At 36.0% G+C, this 19926-nt stretch overlaps 1 protein-coding gene across 30 annotated transcripts in view; it reads left to right on the forward strand.

The window, feature by feature from the left end:
- Positions 1-19926, forward strand: part of Phf14 (PHD finger protein 14) — a 183226-nt gene that overhangs the window by 74227 nt on the left and 89073 nt on the right. For 27 of the 30 annotated variants that reach the window (XM_087658587.1, XM_087658589.1, XM_087658594.1 and 24 more), the window contains 3 exon segments: positions 4681-4849; positions 16481-16531; positions 16655-16776. In XM_087658587.1, the coding sequence (XP_087514713.1) occupies positions 4681-4849; positions 16481-16531; positions 16655-16776 (342 nt within the window). 30 annotated transcript variants of the gene reach the window in all.

Genomic DNA, 19926 nt, shown 5'->3' on the forward strand with positions numbered 1-19926 from the left:
GGAACCTTATAGATAGAGCTTTTGGCAATATTAGGAGACACAGTCTCACAGCGGACTCTCTGGACCTTTGCCTTTTACTATTCTATCCCATCTTCTGCACGGTTCCCTGAGCCTTATGTGTTAGAAGTGTTTTATAGATGTATCCTTTGAGACTGAACTTCACATTTCCGGATTTTATTTGTTTTTCTCTTGGTCTTTGTCTATTACAAAGAGTTTTCTTGATGAGTTGTGAGGACTACATTTATGTGTGGGTATAAAGAAAAAATATTTAGAATGTAGTAGGCATTTTGCTGGCTTGTGAAAGTGTTGGTTTTTAGGTTCTAGCCTGGGCTTCATGACTATTGGCCCTGGCTAGTTGGCTAGGTTTCTAGTAGGAGGCATGATTGTCATTCCTTTGAGTCGGACTTAAGTCCAGTCATAGAGTTGTTGGTTATTGTTAAGTTATGAGTGCCACTACTCTACCCTTAATATTACTGTTGGTCATGTTGGCCATTGGTATGGTTCATAGGCATTATAACTGGTTCAGACTGTTACTTGCATCTTTCCTCTAGAAGCTTACATGTCACTTTCTAGCACTGTGAAAAGTATTCTTCAGGCTAGGTCCAGCCCAGATGCCTCTGGGCCCCATGTCTGAAGTGCATAGTGTCTTCAGCAATAAAGATTGACCTTTCACTTCTGAATAGCAACCAAGGACAATAACAATACCCTATAATGTTTGGAAGTGTCTTGTACAACCCTGACCTACAGATCAAAAGAGGCCTTTTGATGCCTGATGTTGGGTTTTTTGTTAAGTGGTCTTTGACTCTTTGAGCTGTAATGTCGGCTAATAGTTTTGATTATTTCAGGTTTTGGTTTTTTTTTTTTTTTTTTTGGTATGAGAGTTACCCATCTCTGATCAAATGTGTGTATTAAGTAAATTCATGGAGGATTAAATGCATTTCATTAATAAGCCTATGTATTAGAGTATTGCCATAGATTACTAAATGCTGTGGAACTCAGAATTTAAAAATCTCAGGATCTTTTTTCCCATTTTTATTAAATTGGGCATTTCTTATTTACATTTCAAATGTTATTCCTTTTCCGGTTCCTGTCCATCAGCCCCCTAACCCCTCCAACCTCCCCTTCTATATGGGTGTTCTCCTCCCCATCCACTCCCCATTACTCCCCCCAATAATCCCCTACACTGGGGGTCCAACCATGGCAGGACCAAGGGCTTCCCCTTTCACTGGTGCCCCAACAAGGCTATTCACTGCTACCTATGCAGTTGGAGCCCAGGGTCAGTCCATGTATAGTCTTTGCGTAGTGGCTTAGTCCCTGGAAGCTCTGGTTGGTTGGCATTGTTGTTCATATGGGGTTGCAAGCCCCCTCAGCTCTTTCATGCCTTTCTCTAATTCCTCCAATAAGGGTCCCATTCTCAGTTCAGTGGTTCACAGCTAGCATTCTCTTCTGTATTTGAAATGTTCTGGCTGTGTCTCCCAGGAGAGATCTACATCCGGTTCCTGTCAGCCTGCACTTCTTTGCTTCATCCATCTTATCTAGTTATGGTGGCTGTATATTTATGGGCCACATGTGGGGCAGGCTCTGAAAGGCTGTTCCTTCAGTCTCTGCTCTAAACTTTGCCTCCATATCATCTCCTTTGGATATTTTTGTCCCCATTTTAAAGAAAGAGTGAAGCATCTGCATTTTGGTCATCATTCTTCTTGAGCTTCCTGTGGTCTGTGGATTGCATCTTAGGTAATTTGAGCCTTTGGGCTAATATCCGCTTTTTGAGTACATACCAAGTGTGTTTTTCTGTGATTTGGTTACCTCACTCACGATGATATTTTGTACTTCATTACATTTGCCTATGAGTTTCATGAAGTCATTGTTTTTGATAGCTGGGTAGTACCCCATTATGTAAATTACCACATTTTTTGAATCCATTCCTCTGTTGAAGGGCATCTGTTGAAGCCAGCTTCTGGCTATTATATATAAGGCTTCTATGAACATAGTGGAGCACGTGTCTTTTTTATATGTTGGGGCATCTTTTGGGTATATGCCCAAGAGAGGTGTAGCTGAGTCCTCAGGCAGTTCAATGTTCAATTTTTTGAGGAACCTCCAGACTGATTTCCAGAATGGCTGTACCAGTCTGCAATCCCACCAACAATGGAGGAGTGTTCCTCTTTCTCCGCATCCTCGCCAGCATCTGCTGTCACCTAAGTTTTTGATCTTAGCCATTCTGATTAGTGTGAGGTGGAATCTCAGGGTTGTTTTGATTTGTATTTTCCTGATGACTAAGGATGTTGAACAATTCTTTAGGTGCTTTTTGGCTATTCAATAATCCTCAGCTGAGAATGTTCTGTTTAGCTCTGTACCCCATTTTCAATAGGGTTATTTAGCTTTCTGGAGTCTAACTTCCTGAGTTCTTTGTATGTTTTGGATATTAGCCCTCTATCAGATGTAGGATTGGTACAGATCTTTTCCCAATCTGTTGGTTGCCATTTTTTCCAAATGAGAGTGTCTTTTGCTTTACAAAACCTTTGCAGTTTTATGAGGTCCCTTTTGTTGATTCTTGATTTTAGAGCATAAGCCATTGGTGTTCTGTTCAGGACATTTTCCCCAGTGCCCATGTGTTCAAGATGCTTCCCCACTTTTTCTTCTATTAGTTTGAGTGTGTCTGGTTTGATGTGGAGGTCCTTGATCCACTTGGACTTAAGCTTTGTACAGGGTGATAAGCATGGATCGATCTGCATTCTTCTACATGTTGACCTCCAGTTGAACCAGCACCATTTGCTGAAAATGCTATCTTTTTTCCATTTGATGGTTTTGGCTCCTTTGTCAAAAATCAAGTGCCCATAGGTGTGTGGGTTCATTTCTGGGTCTTCAATTCTATTCCATTGGTCTATCTGTCTGTCTCTGTACCAATACCATGCAGTTTTTATCACTATTGCTCTGTAATACTGCTTGAGTTCAGGGATAGTGATTCCCCCTGAAGTCCTTTTATTGTTGAGGATAGTTTTAGCTATCCTGGGTTTTTTGTTATTCCAAATGAATTTGCAAATTGTTCTGTCTAACTCTATGAAGAATTGGGTTGGAATTTTGATGGTGATTGTATTGAATCTGTAGATCGCTTTTGGTAAAATGGCCATTTTTACTATATTAATCCTGCCAATCCATGAGCAAGGGAGATCTTTCCATCTTCTGAGGTCTTCTTCAGTTTCTTTCTTCAGAGACTTGAAGTAGTTATCATACAGGTCTTTCATTTGCTTAGTTAAAGTCACAGCGAGGTATTTTAAATTAATTTGGACTATTGTGAAGTGTGTCTTTTCCCTAATTTCTTTCTCAACCTGTTTATTTTTTGTGTAGAGGAAGGCCACTGATTTGTTTTCATTCATTTATTCACTTTGCATTCAGATTGCACTCCACACCTTCCCTTTCTCCCAAGTTTTATTCTATCACCCGTTTCCTTCTCTCCCTCCCCTTTTCCTCTAAGAAGGGTAATTTTCTCCTACCCTCCCCCTTTTGTAACCACCCTCACACATCAAGTTGTAGCAGAGCTAAGTGCATCCTCTCCTGCTGAGGCCAGACCGGGCAGACTAGCTAGGAGAAGGGGCCAAAGGCTGGCAATGGTCTAAGGCAGACATGGCTCTGCTCCTGTTAGTAAGCAAACCACATGAAGATCAAGCCTCACATTTGAGATATATATCTTGGTCTCTAGGTCTTCTTGTGTTATTCTTGACTCCTCCAGCTTCCCCCAACTATTTCACGAGATACTGTCCGCTCCAGCTAATGTTTGGCTGTGGCTCTCTGCATCTGTTTCCATCAGCTGCTGGATGAAGCCTCTCAGATGACAGTTATGCTAGGCTTTTTCTGCAACCATTGCAGTTACCAATATTGTCAGGAGTTGGCTTTTTCCCATGGGTTACTTCTCAGGTTGGGCCATTGGTTGGCCATTCCCTCAATCTCTGCTTCTTAAAAGATCTCAGATTAAAAAGTAAAAGTAAGTTTAATAAAAAGTCTATAGTATTGTTATATCAAAAATAAAAATTCTGAAAGAGTGAATTAAGTGATAAATATTTAGAGATGTTGAATTTTAAGTTACATTTAAAAGTACAAATATCAACACATAAAGTAAATATTGTAAAAATGATTTAATGTATTTAAAATCAGACTTTGGGAATAGTACTTATGCTTTTTTTTAGTTTTATTTTATTAAAAATAACTTGATCTACAGAGTAAAATAAGTTTTTTCCCCTAGAATCTTCCAATCTTTTCTAGAGTTTTCTCCAGATGGTATATTCAGCACACTGTGTCATTAAATAAAATGAAAAGGTATGGTAAAGGAGTAAAGGAATGAATGTCCTTAGAAGACATTTTAGTGTATGTCATCTTAAAAGAAAGCCATCACTTCCACAGTAAAGCTATCTTCTCAGACAGTCATCTATGACTTATGCTGGCTCACAACAGCATCGCTACATGGTTTTCTGTAATATGTGTATACAGTGAATTGTTTCTTGTAATATAGTCATGGTAGTGATTCTTGCAGGAGTAAAAGTGTGTTTCTGTTTGTCAATACCGCACTACCTGTGTATATTGTAGTGTATGTATTTCTGTATGAATATTTTTATATTTATTAGAGTCATACTTAAAATTAGAAGATAAGAGATCTATAATCTTAATTTTTCATAAAAATTTGTTTAGGCAGTGCTCAGAGTGTGACCAGGCAGGGAGCAGTGACATGGAGGCCGAGATGGCCATGGAAACCTTGCCAGATGGAACCAAGCGATCAAGGAGACAGATTAAGGAGCCAGTGAAGTTTGTGCCACAGGATGTACCACCAGAACCCAAGAAGATTCCAATAAGAAACACGGTATTTATTCTTTATTTATTGATATCAGTGATGTTGCAGTGCAAAAACTTTAAGCAGATAAAGGATTTATAGCATAAACATACACTTGGAAGTCAATCAAGTGTCGATATTGCTCTTGGATATTTCTGTGAATTCAGTTCTATGCGTTTAGAATTGTCCGTATTGTATTTAGCTGATAATCTAGTGTGTAGGTTCAGGTAAAAGCTTAATAGTGATCACCAGGCTAACCAACGCTCCAATAAAGCATGTGACTGAAGCTGTCTACTCCTGTGCCTCCCTCAGCAAGCTTACCTGTAGAGATTACCTTTCATCTTGATTTTATGTATTTCAGTCGCTAATCTTTCTCCTTGTATTTCAAGCCTGCGTATTCATGAACAGTATTCAGTTTGTCAACTTTGGGATTTTGTGTGAATAGAGAAGCCAAACTTTTTTCTTCTGTGACCTGATGTTTTAACAAAACCCTTACTAATTTGATTAATGTATAGAGACCCTTACAGCTATAATTTATTTAATTTGACTGATAATTTCTTGTGGGAACAATAGGTCATACTCTAGTTTTTTTTTTTTTCTCTTAGTCATTCTTTGGTTTTCTAGTAATGTCTTTGTTTTAGCTAATTCTGTAAATGCCCCCTGTAGTATGTTAAGGAGCGTTTAGAGAATGTGGTATAGATTTGCTGAGTTGCAGATGATTTGTACGTCACCAGATTTCATCCCTGGTACTAAGAAGACGGAAAGAAAAGAAAGGACTGGATTGCCCACCATGGATTGTCCTCTGACCTCTATGCGTGGGCCTTGGCACATTTATGTTCAAAGGCATTAAGTGCACTCAATGGTATATTGTTTTGAAATGAAAGATTGATGCTTAGGGCATGTTATGATTATTCTGTATACATCATGAATATACATTTTCCTTAAAAGTTTAAGAAAATATTATGACCAATGTGAAAAAAGTTTTTCACACTTTCATCAATAGTGGCAGGAAAATTAAAAATTGATAGAAATACAACTACTACATTAAAAGATGGAAAAATGTCAGGGTTCACTGAAACCCAATATAAAATCCAGCCAGGTATTACGGTACATATTTGCATTCCCGTGGGAGTGGGAGGCTGAGGCAGGGAGAATAAAGTGTGTGGGCAGCCCATGTTATATAGAAAAACTTTACGGTGTGTGGGGCTGGTGTGCGTTTGAACTAGTAAGATTACAAATACAACTGTTTGATTTTCCTAAGAAAACAACTCACAGATATGCCTCATCAATTACATTAACATTTAAAATACAAGTGAATGAAATATTCTAAGTGACTTTTTGCAGACTTTTCAAGTAATAGTCAGACATAGTGGTTCTAAGTCTTTATGCCTAGCATTTGGGAAGCAGAGGGAGGAGGATCTCTCAGTTACATATCTATCTTAAAAGGGTCTACCTTTAAAAAACTCTTGTCTCAAAAACCCTATCATGGTGGGACACATTTTTTGGGAGAGGAAAAGGCAGGCAGAGACAGGCAGATAGCTGAGTTTGAGGCCAGCATGCATAGTCTATAGAGTGAGTTCCAGAACAGTCAGGGCTACACAGAGAAACCCTGTCTTGAGAAACAAACAAACAAACAAAAAAAAGAGGCAATTTTCAGACAACTGTAATTTTAAAATAGAAAAAAAAACCTCTTAAAATAAAATATAGTAATGGAACAAATGGCATCACTAAGGCAAAATATCTATCTCCCTCAAGGATAAAGTTTTTTATTTTTTATTAAAAGATGTGTCTTGCCAAGCCCAGCGCTGATCATCTGCAGTGGAGCACCCCGGGGCGAGAGTGGTGCTCCTAAAACAGATAGAGCACTAATCATCTGCAATGGACCACCAAAAAAAAAAAAAAAATGTGTCTTGGCACAAGGGAAAAAAAATAAAGGTTAGCTTTCCTAAAAAGTCGTAACTATGGGTCAGCCTTTATGGGTTTGTAGGAAATGTAAAATGTTGATGTAAATAGAACATGCACCTAGTAATAACAAACCAGAAATGCTTTCTGAAAGAAAGAATTATATTTTGTCCTCAGTGAACTAGAAATTTGGCAAATTTTTACGTACTCATTTCTTTGTAAAACAAATTCGATAGACTAAAACCTTATAAACAGATGCCCAAAATTATTAGCATTGAGGGAAACTCAAATTCAGTCCACATTTTTTCATGCACGTAATTGGAAAGCACTAAAACATGAACCAGAGGTATGTGAAGCATGAGGACACCGCTGTCTGTTCTGGCACAAATATAAACACGTGAGAAACTCATGAGAGAAACAAGTCTGCACAGTCGGAATTGTTTCTCAATTTCTCATGTCCTCTTTTGAGGTCTGTGTAAACATTCACTTGAAATACAAATGGAATTTTTCTTAAACATTTGGTCATTGTGTGACAGATTTAGTAAGTGAGCCTTTTTTTTTTTTTTTTTTCGGAGCTGGGGACCGAACCCAGGGCCTTGTGCTTCCTAGGCAAGCGCTCTACCACTGAGCTAAATCCCCAACCCCGTAAGTGAGCCTTTTTGTTGTTTCATTTTTATTTGTTTTTGAGACAGGGTCATTCTGTATAGCTTTCGACTTAATTTCATAGACTAGGCTGGCCTAAAACCCACCTATTTTTCCCAAGTGCTTGGATTACAGGTGTATGCCAGCACCATACCTGGACCGAGATCTTTCTCCTTTGATGCTATACTCTGATATCAAGAGATTATTTTCCCCAGTTCCCTCTGAATACTATTGAAATCCAGGTATATATCTGCTTTTAATTGGCATAAACGTTTAATTCACATTAAATATCAATGTAATGGTTTCAATGGCAGTAGCCCCCATGGGCTCATTTATTTAAATATTTGGCCCCCAGTTGATGCAACTGTATAGGAAAAATTTGGTATGGTCTTGTTGAGGGGGTATGTCATTGGCGTGGGAAGGGCAGAGTTTGAAGTTTCAAAATACTTGGGCTTTTTTTTTTTTAATACCTTGGCTTTTATGTTCTTTTTTATTTTTTTCAAACTATACATTTTATATTTCTTGTTGTTCTCATTTTCTGTTTTTTATTGTAGACCTGCATAAGAGTGATTATTGATAACCGTGTGACACATCAATACAAGTCTATCCTGTAATCTATTCAAATCCAAAGAAATTTGTTTAGCCAGGTGATTTCTAAGGACAAGGACAAAAGTCACTCTCAGTGGTCCTTTCTCCCCACTGCTTTGCTGTTTTGAGAAGTGAGGTCTCAGCTATTAGACATGCTAAAATCAGAGATAACAGCCATGGAGAGCTGCACACAGGAAATAGAACCAGCCCAAGAGAAAGCTATGTCTTGCAGTCAGCCAACCTACATGAGAACCATCTGATCCTTCTGACGTTGGACAAAGGAACTGCACTCTTTGCAGTTTGCACTTCTGGGATCCAGTCTTTGGGCCAGTCCTTCCTCACTGTGCCTTTGTAACTCGCTTTTGGAATGGCACAGCACATTCTGTACCATTAGATGTTGGAAATTTATTATTTGTATTTTGATTTTTATAGGGAGTTCCAGGTAAGAGAATGCCTTGAGCTTTAAGAGGGACTTTGGACTTTGGGCTTTTAAACAGTTCTGAGGCTAAGGAAGTATTGAAAGCTATTTTCTGTTTCTCTGAAGCAGAGGAAAGAAAAGGGAGAGAAAACTGCCTGCCAGGCAGAGTCAAGGCAGGTCAGGGCCTGTTGGCAGATTTCCTGGTCTGCTGAGGCATGGAGCCATAAGAGGAGCTGCACCTGAGGCTCAAGGCTAAGGGCTAATGATTCTGTTGACCTGGGTGGAAGGAACAGAGAGGTTTCTGGGGTGGAAACAAATGTCTTGTGTACCAAAATTGTTTCTGTTAGCTTGTGGCTTTGCTTCCCATGGTTCTGTAGTAGAATATAAGCTGTTCCATATCTGTCTCCTGCATCTTCTTTTTGTCTTCCCTATAATCATCTTCCCTACCCACTCACAGGACTGTTTTGACTTCTCTGCCAGCCAGACCAATACACGGAAGACTACGGAGACTTTCAAAGTTGGACTGAATGCATTTTGTTTTATAATACAGCCATGAGACTATGTGGGTCCAGGAATGGAATGTAGTGGTTATGAGTAAGATGTCCCCATAAGTCTTGGGTGTTTAGTGCTCTGTTTCTAGTCAGTGGATGTTTGAGAAGGCTTAGGAGGTACAGCCATGGTAGATGAGGTATGTCACTTTGGCAGGCGACAGATTCCTGTTATCCACAGTGAAATAGTTTCAAAGTTAAGAGACTGTTTGATTGTTAACCTTGAAAAAGCTTATATTATGAAAAGAAAAGGGAACTGGAGAGTTGGCTAAGTGGTCAGGAGTGCTAACTGCTCATGCAGAGGACCTTGGTTTAGTTCCCACTATCTTTATAGTTGCTCCAAACTCAATCCCATAGCTCTTCAGCCTGTTCTTTTATTCTATTATGCTGGCTTTCCAAGCAGAAGTACTGGTAATGATTCTAGATACTTCTTCCTGCTTATACTATATATGCTTGTAGTAGCTAATCACTACCACATATGGCCAGTTCAGTAATGGGTCATTCTATGGCACATGAGGAGTAACTAAGTATGTGGATATTAAGAATGTTGTCTTTTTTTTTTTTATTGAAAGGAGCTTTGTTGAATATTACAGAAATTGTCAGTTAATATCTTACCATGAAATACCAAGCCAATGCCTGTTGTGTTATAGAACTTGATTGTGGATATCTCAGCCTGAAAAGGACTAGTGAGTGGATAAAGTATAGGGATGAAAACAAGTCTGGAAATACTTCCAGGAAGTAAGTGCTTGCTTAGCACAGAAGTGGTGCCCTGTAAAGTGACTTCCAGATTTCCTTACCTTTCTTTCTGAGGATGATGATATTCTTATCCATATTGCCAAGCTGTGCTTATTGTGTAAAACATTAGGTGATTAAGTAAATTGATGGTGGTTCTATATACATACATATACATGCATACACACAGTGGCTTGAAGGTTTACTATGTGCCTAGAAGACATCTTTATTGTACATTAAAGTAGTAAAGCTAAGAGGGTTATTTAGCTCCTTTTGCCTTTCTGGAGATCCAGATGGATCTTTCTCACCCTTTCCATGTAGTAATTAGTGAAGTTTCTCAGTCCTCATTTCTTTAAAATAATTAACTGAAAGGACAAATGAATAAAAAAACTTAATGACTATGATATTTTGTCATGGATAATATATTTATTTTAGGCCTGTGCTGCTCTCTTCTCTTTAATTATAGAAGCAACACAAAGGGATTTCCTCATTAGACACTTTTGTAAGGAAAGCCTGATTTATTTCAGTAACTTTTCACCACAAAACTGAGAGACACTTGGTGGGAATGAAAATTAGTTAGTTCAACTACTGTGAAAACCAGTGTCAGAGCCGCTGAAAAAGCTAAACTATCATGCAATCAGCTCTCCTGCCCTCAATACTTTTTGCTGTTGTTCTGAGATTGGCTGGGTATGTGCTAATGGAAGGATACTGAAGGCCACAATACAGCAAATAACTCATCCAGATGACTTTTAAAATTCTTAACTTGAGGGAACAGATTTTCAAGGTTGTTTGTACCTGAGTTTGTCTAGATTGTAATCCTAGTAAGCTTTAAATGAGCATTTGAGAAGAAGTCTTTCTAATTTAGAATTTTGTTACTAAATTTATATTCAAAGTCAGTATCATTATGTCAGCTATAAAGACTCTTACCTAATACATTTTATTGGCTGTTATATTTTAAGAATCTTGTCCATTTAAGACATACTATTTTAAAATATAAATAATATTTTTATTAACAGATAGTCACTGTTAAATGTTTTTAATATTTTGTGACAGAGTTTCCCATAGGCCAGCCTAGGTTCAAACATAGCATGTAGGCAAGGAATTGAACTTTGTGAGTATCCTGCTTAACTCTGCTGGGATTACAGATGTGTACCACTGCTTACTGCTCCAAAGGTAGTGGAAATTGGGGAATGAAGCCTAGAAAAGAGGTGGGTTATAAAGTTTCATGTAGTAGTCAACTTTGTTTATATTTATTCAGAGCATCAGACAATATGTACTCCTATCCCTCAGAATCCCATGTTTTAGCCCTGACTTCCTTTTTTCCCCTCTTGATATCTCCCATACTGTTACAACTCTTGGTGTGATATCTTCTTCAGTTTCATCTTCAAAGACTCCTAAGTTTTTATCAGAAGTCTTTTACTTGCTTGTTTAGAGTTACTCTAAGATATTTTATACTGTTTGAGTCTATTGTGAAAGGTGTTATTTCCTTATATAATAGGGCTACTGATTTTTTTTTTTTGAGTTAATCTTGTTACCAGCTACTTTGCTGTAAAGTGTTTATCAGCTTTAGGAGTACCCAGCTGCAATTTTTACAGTCACCTATGTATATTATCATATCACCTGTAAATAATGATACTTTGACTTCTTTCTTTCCAATTTGTATCTCCTTGATCTCTTTTAGTTGTCTTACTGATCTAGCTCAGACTTCAAGTACTCTTTTGAATAGATACGGAGAGAGTGGACAAAGCTTATTTTGTTTCAGATTATAGTGGAATTGCTTTGAGTTTTTCTCCATTAAATTTGATGTTGACTATAGGCTTGTTAAAAATTACCTTTATTATGTTGAGGTATGTTTCTTGTACCCCTAATCTTTCCAGGACTTTATAATGAAGGAGTATTGGATTTGGTCAAAGGCCTTTCCTGCATCTACTGAGATGCCCATGTGGTTTTATTCATACACAAATATATACTACCCCTACCACCACTACCACCAACAAAATAACAGGAATCAACAGTCTTTTGTCATTGATATCTCTCAATATCAGTAGTCTCCATTCACCAATAAAATAAAACAGGATCCATCTTTCTGGTGTATCCAAAAACACACTTCAGCATTAAGATAAGGCTCTACGTCGGGGTAAAATGTTGAACAAGATATACCAAGATATAACAAGATACCTGTGAATAGAAATCTGGCATATCCAACTTAATATCTAACCAAATAGACTTCAAGTCAAAACTAATCAAAAGATATGGGGAAGAACACTTCAAACTCATTAAAGAAAAAAATCTATGAAGATGACATTTCAGTAACATCTTTGCCCCAAACACAAGGGTATCCAAGTTTGGAAAATAAACATTACTACAGCTTAAATTACATATTGACCGTTAACATCCTGATAGTAGGATTCTTCAGTACCCCATGCTTACCAATGGACATATCATCCAGACAAACACTTGACAAAGAAGGTAAGAGATGTCATAAACCAGTTGAACCACACGCTAGTTACAGAATATTTCACTGAAACTTAAAAGAATATACCTTCTGCTCTATTTATATTCTTAAGCTGATAACTTGCAATATGTAATTGTAAATTATCAGTGAAACATTATTTACCAGTATTCTCTATTTTCTTGTGAGTTAATAGAGTCAGATTTAATACAGTATTACAAAGATCCGAAAATGACTGAATAATGAAGTTCTAGGAAGGACACTGTCCAGGATAACACAATATCATTCTCATAGAACTCTTTCTGTCCTTATTACCATTACAATTGTTTTTAAATACTTACAAATTGTCTTCCTTTATATTCATATGCTTAAATGACTTCTGTTAATGGACAGTAGGGTCATCTGGATTTTTTAATGTTCAGATAATAAAGCCAATAGCAATAATTGGAATTTCTTATAAAAGAACATGCTACCTTTTCCTTGGTGCTACTGATGCCCTGCAAAATGGTCACCAGTGTTGCTTGAAGAATTTTGTGCACAGGAGAGAGAGCAATAAAATGAGTTGATAAGGGCTGGGAATATAGTTTATTGGTTAAGCTCTTGCCTAGTATGTTCAAGGCCCCAGATTAAGTCCAAGCACCCTAAAAATAATTACAAATGGTATGTAAATAATTAACAGTCTGATGTTTTCTATGGAATAAGCACAATTAAATCTAAATTCAATTGACTTCAGAATGTTCCTGCCCATTTTGTCTGCATTTCTGAGACAGTTTACATCTTTTTTCTCTCAACTTTTCTTCATTAGGTTTTTTATTGCTCTGATAAGACACTGTGACCAAAACCAGGTTAGGAAGGAAAGGGTTCATTTCACCTTAAAGTTCCACATCACAGTCATATCACTGAGTGAGGGAAGTTAAGACAGCAACCTGGAGTCAGGAAGTAATGCAGAGAGGAAATGTTGCTTCCTAGCTTGCTCCTTATGGTTTCATTACCTGGTTTTGTGTAGCAGGCTGACCACCTGTTAAGGGTTGGCACTTCCTTCAGTTAGCTGGACCCCCATCTCAATCATCAATAAAGACAATGCACTACGGTCTTGTCCATATATGGTAGGGTCACTGTTTTTTATATTTTAAGTTCTCCCCAAATGCCTTGTCTGTATGTTCAGTCAATATAAAAGTAGTAGCACGTAATTACTCAGCCTAATTAAGTCACTCAGCTAAGTATTCTGTTAACACTTATGTAGCTATGTTCACATCCTGTCTTTATATTCCTTCCTTATCAATGTTGAATTTGAGGGTTTTATACTGAATGGTACAAAAGGTATTTGTTTTCAAAAGTGAACAGTTTTGTTATATCAGTTTTTAAATGGATACATAGTTTTTATCATATGAGAGATATTAAAATATGACTTAGATTTAGTCACAATCTTGGTGGTTAAAATTTAGCCGTAACTTTAAAAGAACTGTATAACATGAGTGTTTATTTTCATATTTCACCCTAATTATTCTCAGAAGCAATTTTGTTGTAGTTTCTAGTTTGATAGACTCAAATGATGAAACTTGGTTTTAGACTCTTGTTCCTGCTTATATTTTATGGTTGCATCTACTGTGTAGACCTATGTAGACCTGTAGACCTGTGTAGAACTCCTGTGAAGACAGCCTGGCCTTGCTTCCGGCTGAGAGCCATATAATATTCACATTTTCTCTGCATTGTTTTTGTGTGGAGAGGAGGATCATCTTCTTTTTAGGCAAAGAAATTACTTTTGACGGAAATAAATGAGAGTGTTCATGTCTCTTTTGAAGTTACTTTAAAAATGATATTTACTTTTGGGTATATTTTCTAATAACTTTAATGTAGCTTGAAAGCTTTCCGATTTTGTTTTTCATTTCTTTATACTGTATGTGTCTGGTGACTTTTCATCTTTTATAAGAGAGCTGTCTGAGACCTGGCCTTTCCTAGTCTTGCATCAGCTTTGCTTTCTTTGAAGTCCTGGAATTTTTATTTCCCATGACTCATAAATATTGGGATTTTCTAAGATGTATTTGTTACCACAGTAAATACAAGTTTCAGTACATTTTCACAGTCTTTACTGAGTCCTTCTGTCTTGTTGAGAACACTCCTTCTTTTAGGTTATTATTTTGGAGAAGGAATTAACAAATTTAATGTGTTTCCTTCTCTTCATACATACGAATATATGATTAAGGGGTTAGCTATAGTTTTCATTTGTTTTATTAATATTTAAAGGTTTATTAAAGCCAGTATTCAAATTAATGGATCTTATTGCTCCATTTTATATTTGTGGCATTGTTACAATTGCTACCACTCCAGTGTTAGTCTTTAATTGAGAGGTAATGACATTCCCTACCTAGTTTACACATGTACAAGTTAGTCACAGTGATGTTAAGATTGCAGTGTTGAAAATCTGAAAAATGCTTATTGATTAATATATTTGAATGTAAGCTTAGGAAAATAGCCAATCAAATAGATTATAATAAAAATTAAATTCATAATATCGAGGATCATTCAAATTTTTCTGATGTGTGGCTTATCACATTTTTTCAGGTAAATATACTGTGGACAGACAGAGGCAAGTGAGCCAAGTGGCTGAGGAAGTTTTTCATAACTAGATAAATTATCATTAACTGCCTAGCCCCTCCCTCACTGTAAGGGTTGTAAGAGTCTCTGAGCATTTTGTGCAAATGATGGTGGAACTTTAATGGATAGTTTGAATATTTTTTCTTTAATATTCTCTACCATTCTGAAACCTTACTGAAATGGCCTATATATGAAAGTTATGGTATATGAGTACCAAGAAAGTAAAAACTAGTTTTTGACAGATCTTACGTGTTTATATTATATAGTCAAGTGCAATTGTGTATTAGTTGTAAATAAACTATTCGTAGTTTATTTTATCAAAAAAAGTTTGAAACTTTGGATGGACTAAACATTGTGTCATCATGACTTATTCTCCCCATCTGCAGACCACTGCTGTGGAGACTGGATGGAACAGATGAGATTTAAAGAACATTTATTTCAGAATTAGATAGGTTCCAAATAACTGAACTTTTTGATAGTTGTTTTATTGGTTATTTTATTTTTTTACATTTCAAATGTTATCCCCCTTCTCTATTTTTCCTCCAAAATCCCCTTATCCCATTCCCCCCCACCCCCGCTTCTATGAGGGAGCTCACCCACTCACCCACTCCCCCTACCATTCCCCTATACTGGGGCATCAAGTCTCCAGAGGACCAAGAGCTTCCAATCCCATTGATGCCAGCCAGATAAGGCCATCCTCTGACACATATGTGGCTGGAGCCATGGATCCCTCCATGTGTATTCTTTCGTTGGTTTAGTCCCTGGGAGCACTGGGGAGGGAGGGGTTCTGGTTGGTTAATATTGTTGTTCTTCCTATGGGGTTGCAAATCCCTCCAGTTTCTTCAGTCCTTCCCCTAAATCCTCCATTTCAGTCAGAATATCTTTTAATAAAAATGCATTAATGTTGTCAGAAATCCTAAGTTTCCTTGTCTTGAACGACTGATTTTGTTAGTGGTAGGAAATCACAGAGTATGACATTTGTGCATTTTTGGTACTAATTAGCAAGGGACTAGATAATCCAAAGAACTGATGATTACAACAACATTGATGCATCTATTTTAGAAAATAGTTCTGTTGAGGATTATTTGATACCTTTCTAGTTTTGAAATAATTTTTTTTTAATCTCAGCTAATAGAATAAAATATAAGTGATACCTTGTGTCTCATCTAGTCTCTAGGGCAGTGGTCTGCAAATGGGGGTTTAAGTCTTCAGAGGCTGAGCTCTGTAGGATAGAGAGTTTAGCCATGGTGGCTGTAAATACCAATATTGTATTTCCTTTAAACATGTGGATGCCTTCTTTCAAATGAAGTCCAAATACATGTAGGATAAAAGCTCTTTTACTACATTATTTTAGCTAGTCTTCATAATTTGGAAATTTTGGTCTTTACTTTCTGCCTTTTTTTGTGGCTACATGGGGATATTTTTTTTTTTGTATTGCACAAGCCTATGCATAGGTACATATGTGGGAAAAAAATAGATATGATTCCAGTTTCAGTGTTTTAGCTGTAGAAGTGGTTTATGTTAAGACCTGAAAAATTACTTTGAGTAAATCATTTCATGTAAGTATAAAATATGGAAGAAAGTTTTGAAGTATTAGTTGTTTCCTACCAAATATGTGTATATTTATTTAAAAGGGTAGTATGTTAAGTGACATAATTTTAACAACATGCAATTGAGCAATGCAACATTAATTAGAAACACCAATTTTCCAACATAATACTTAACAAAGAAAATTTATATTTATCATAATAAACCTTAAGAAATTTTATGGGTTTTCTTTCCAGAGAACCAGAGGACGAAAGAGAAGCTTTGTTCCTGAGGAAGAAAAACATGAGGTTTGACTAAGTTAAATTCTTTTTTACATAGTCTGAACTTTGGGAAACGTTCTTGCTTTGAGTAATTTCCACTTCATTCTTCCTATTCAGATCTGCTTTGTTTCCTTCCTTTTTGTATGGCAGGAAAGAGTTCCTAGGGAAAGAAGGCAGAGGCAGTCTGTGCTGCAGAAGAAGCCCAAGGCTGAAGACTTAAGAACTGAATGTTCAACTTGCAAAGGAACTGGAGAGAATGAGAATCTCGTCAGGTAAATTGAATGCAGAGACGTTGCTCCTAGGGGGTCAAAGCCAGATGCCCATTTTTATTTTTTTTAATAACAGATACAGTAAAAACTACAGAAGAAATTCTTTATAAAATTCTATTTAATGAAAATTCTCCTTCAGAAATAAATTTTCTCCACTTATTAATGTGCTAGACATGCTTATACTGTAGATTGAGATAAAAATAACTGAGTATGGATCTTGAGCAAGAGAGTTCATTTCACTTGAGAGTAAATTGGTAATGTTTTATGTGAAGAACCTGCAGATATATTTGTTCTGAGTACCTTGTACTAAGATTATTATGTTTCATCTCATTAGACCGCAGTTTCTAAAGACTTCGCATATCATAAAAGTTGAAGTTTATTCACATTGAGTGATTATAGAGTATGATTGGCAACAAGTATCTTAGTAGTTCCTCATTCCTTTCCAAAGTGAATGTGTTAAATGCTTCTCTGTTATGAAATAAAGAAAGGTGAAAAGATGGCCTAGATAGACTTTATTTTTTGTTTGGTTTACTTCTTTGTTTGTTTTGTTTTTGTACTTTAAAAATTTTTTAAGTCAAACATGATACCTTCCAGGAACTTCAGCTGATGCTGCTCTGTGTCTACTCCTCAAGCTTCAAAGACTTCTCGTTTTAGCCATTTGTATCTGTGGCTAAAAGAAGAAACTACTCAAAGTGCTTGGGGGTGGGGCGTGGATGGAAAGCAAGAGATGCTCATTCAAAAGAGTTTCTAGTCTTTCAGAGGCCAGTGACACAAAGTTCGCACAGTGTGGAAGGGAGCATTTTCTGAGTTCTTACAGAAATGATATTGAATAAATCTATAGTCAATTAACTGGGAACAAAGAAAGTAAACATTTCAAAAGGAATAAAAAAATGATAAAACCCCTCTTTGTATTATATGATTTAAAACATTTACTATTAAAATGGTTTCATGTGTTTCAGTCACTAAGAATATAACTTCTCTTCGTATTACTTCATAAAAGGCATTGAGTTATAAAGTTATTAGGTTTTTTTATTTGAAAAGATTAGAAGGAAGTAAAAATTCTAGTGCAAAAGTAAAAGGATAGGAACTGCTCTATAGATTTAAGTTTTTTCACATGAATGATCGTTTTTCCATTAGGACTTTTGAAGACTGACAATAGTGAGATCATAAGCATACGTATGACATAGTTGTATACACAAAACTATGAACATTGTTTTAATGTTAGCCTCATATAATTAACAAAACTCAACCAAAGGAAATTCCATTGGGCCTGGAGTTAAGGTTGAGGAGCTTGATGAATTTGAAATTATCCAAGATTCAATGCTGATACTCTCCTTTAACTGTTTGAATCTTTATAGAGTATATCTTTTTAGAGAAAGTACATTGATTCTCGATCATTTACTATAGATCTATAGATTTTTACTGGCTTGTATTTTTTGGATATATATGACATTAGAAGTGAATACAGTTTTTATTTCAAGATCTTTTTTTTTCACTAGGGCATTTCTAAACCATATTTTAGTTGCCTTTCAAAAATAGGTTTCATCTTTCTTCTAGACTGAATAAGATTTTTTAACCTTTCTTATCTATTTAATGGCTTTCTATTAAAAATTTATTCCTACTCACATTATTTCATAAGCAGTATCAGGAATTTTGTCAGTTTTTGGAAGGTAACAATATTTGTAACTCCACAGTTGATATATAAAGCTAGTTACTTTGTTTGGTTTGCCTTATAGGAGTGTAAACCATCTGTAAAACTTTTAAAGGAATTAATACAGACACAATTGAATGTTTTCACTAATATTTTTGAGGTTAAGGTGGATAGGAAGTAAGCTTACAAATGTTTTTAGTTGTAATGTTACCGTTCTTTTAAAAAATTAGACACCACTGTTCTTGGATTTAAAATTTTTATGTAGAATTTTGTTTTCTTAGTAAAACTAATTATATACTTAATATTTGTTAATTTGTTTGACATATCATTTATTTTTTAATTGGCACCATTATTATTTGAAAATTCCTTTCTCCAAAGTCATATTTTTATCATATTGTACCTTTATCATTCATATATACTATTTTATCTCTGCTTTTAATATACTTAATTTATTATTCACACAGATATTCACTTAATTAATTAATTTGTAATCTTAGGGACTGAACCCATGATTTCATGATGATCTCTTAAGTATGACTTTTTTTTCTTGTATAGATATATATTAAGGGCAGGAAGATAGCTAAGTCAGCAGGGGCCCTGCCATACTAACATGAACTAAGTTACATTCCCCGTACTCACAAAGAAGCTAGCTGTGTAAGATTTTGAGTACAATCCTTCTGCTTTAGGAGGCAGAGACAAGAAGATCTTGAGGCTCACTTAACTGCTGCTATGGCTTTACCAGCGAACCTCTGATCTCAGGGAGAAACATTGCCTCAAGTAAATGCCATTATGTATTTTCTGAAATGATTAAATTATTTTTACCAAATGAGAACGGTAGGATTATCAAGGTCATAAAAGTACTTAACTTACCTTTAATGTTATCTTTAGGGATTTGAAAAACAGTACTTCCTTTTCCCCGTCTTCCTTTTACACTTAAACATTATCTAATAAATCGCCCATTAAAGTCATACTCCTTTATGTCTTAAAAATACACAGTTAAAAAGCTAAAGGACAACTTGAGGCTTGTTAAATTATGGTATCTCTCTGAATGTATTTGCTTTGATAATGATGTTCTATATTTACATTGCCCACTTCCTGATGCCCAATTTATTTTATACACAGAAATGCTAGATAAATGAATCATAGACACTTAATAAACTCCATATAAGCATTGGCTCTTTTTGTTTAATAAAAATATTATGATTAAATTTAATCTAAGAGCAAATCGGGGCACTAAATATAAGAACATGTATCTAATAGGTGTGTGTTAAAGGCTTAAAATTGAGAATTGCTTTTATGTGCAATTAGAATGCATACTTGTATATGTATATGTGTATTAGGTAAGGAAGGAAACCTAATACACTTATACAAGAGTAGACATGGAGGAATTTTTCTCTTTTGAAGTATTTGATTCTTTAAAAGTTGAATCGTGTAGATAAGCAGTCCTTTCATCTCCATGAGTTTTTTACTCTGCTATTAAATTGAGAGCAAGACTGAACTGT

The sequence above is a fragment of the Rattus norvegicus genome, chromosome 4, assembly GCF_021556685.1.
Source record: "Rattus norvegicus strain SHRSP/BbbUtx chromosome 4, alternate assembly SHRSP_T2T, whole genome shotgun sequence".
Classification (NCBI taxonomy): domain Eukaryota; kingdom Metazoa; phylum Chordata; class Mammalia; order Rodentia; family Muridae; genus Rattus; species Rattus norvegicus.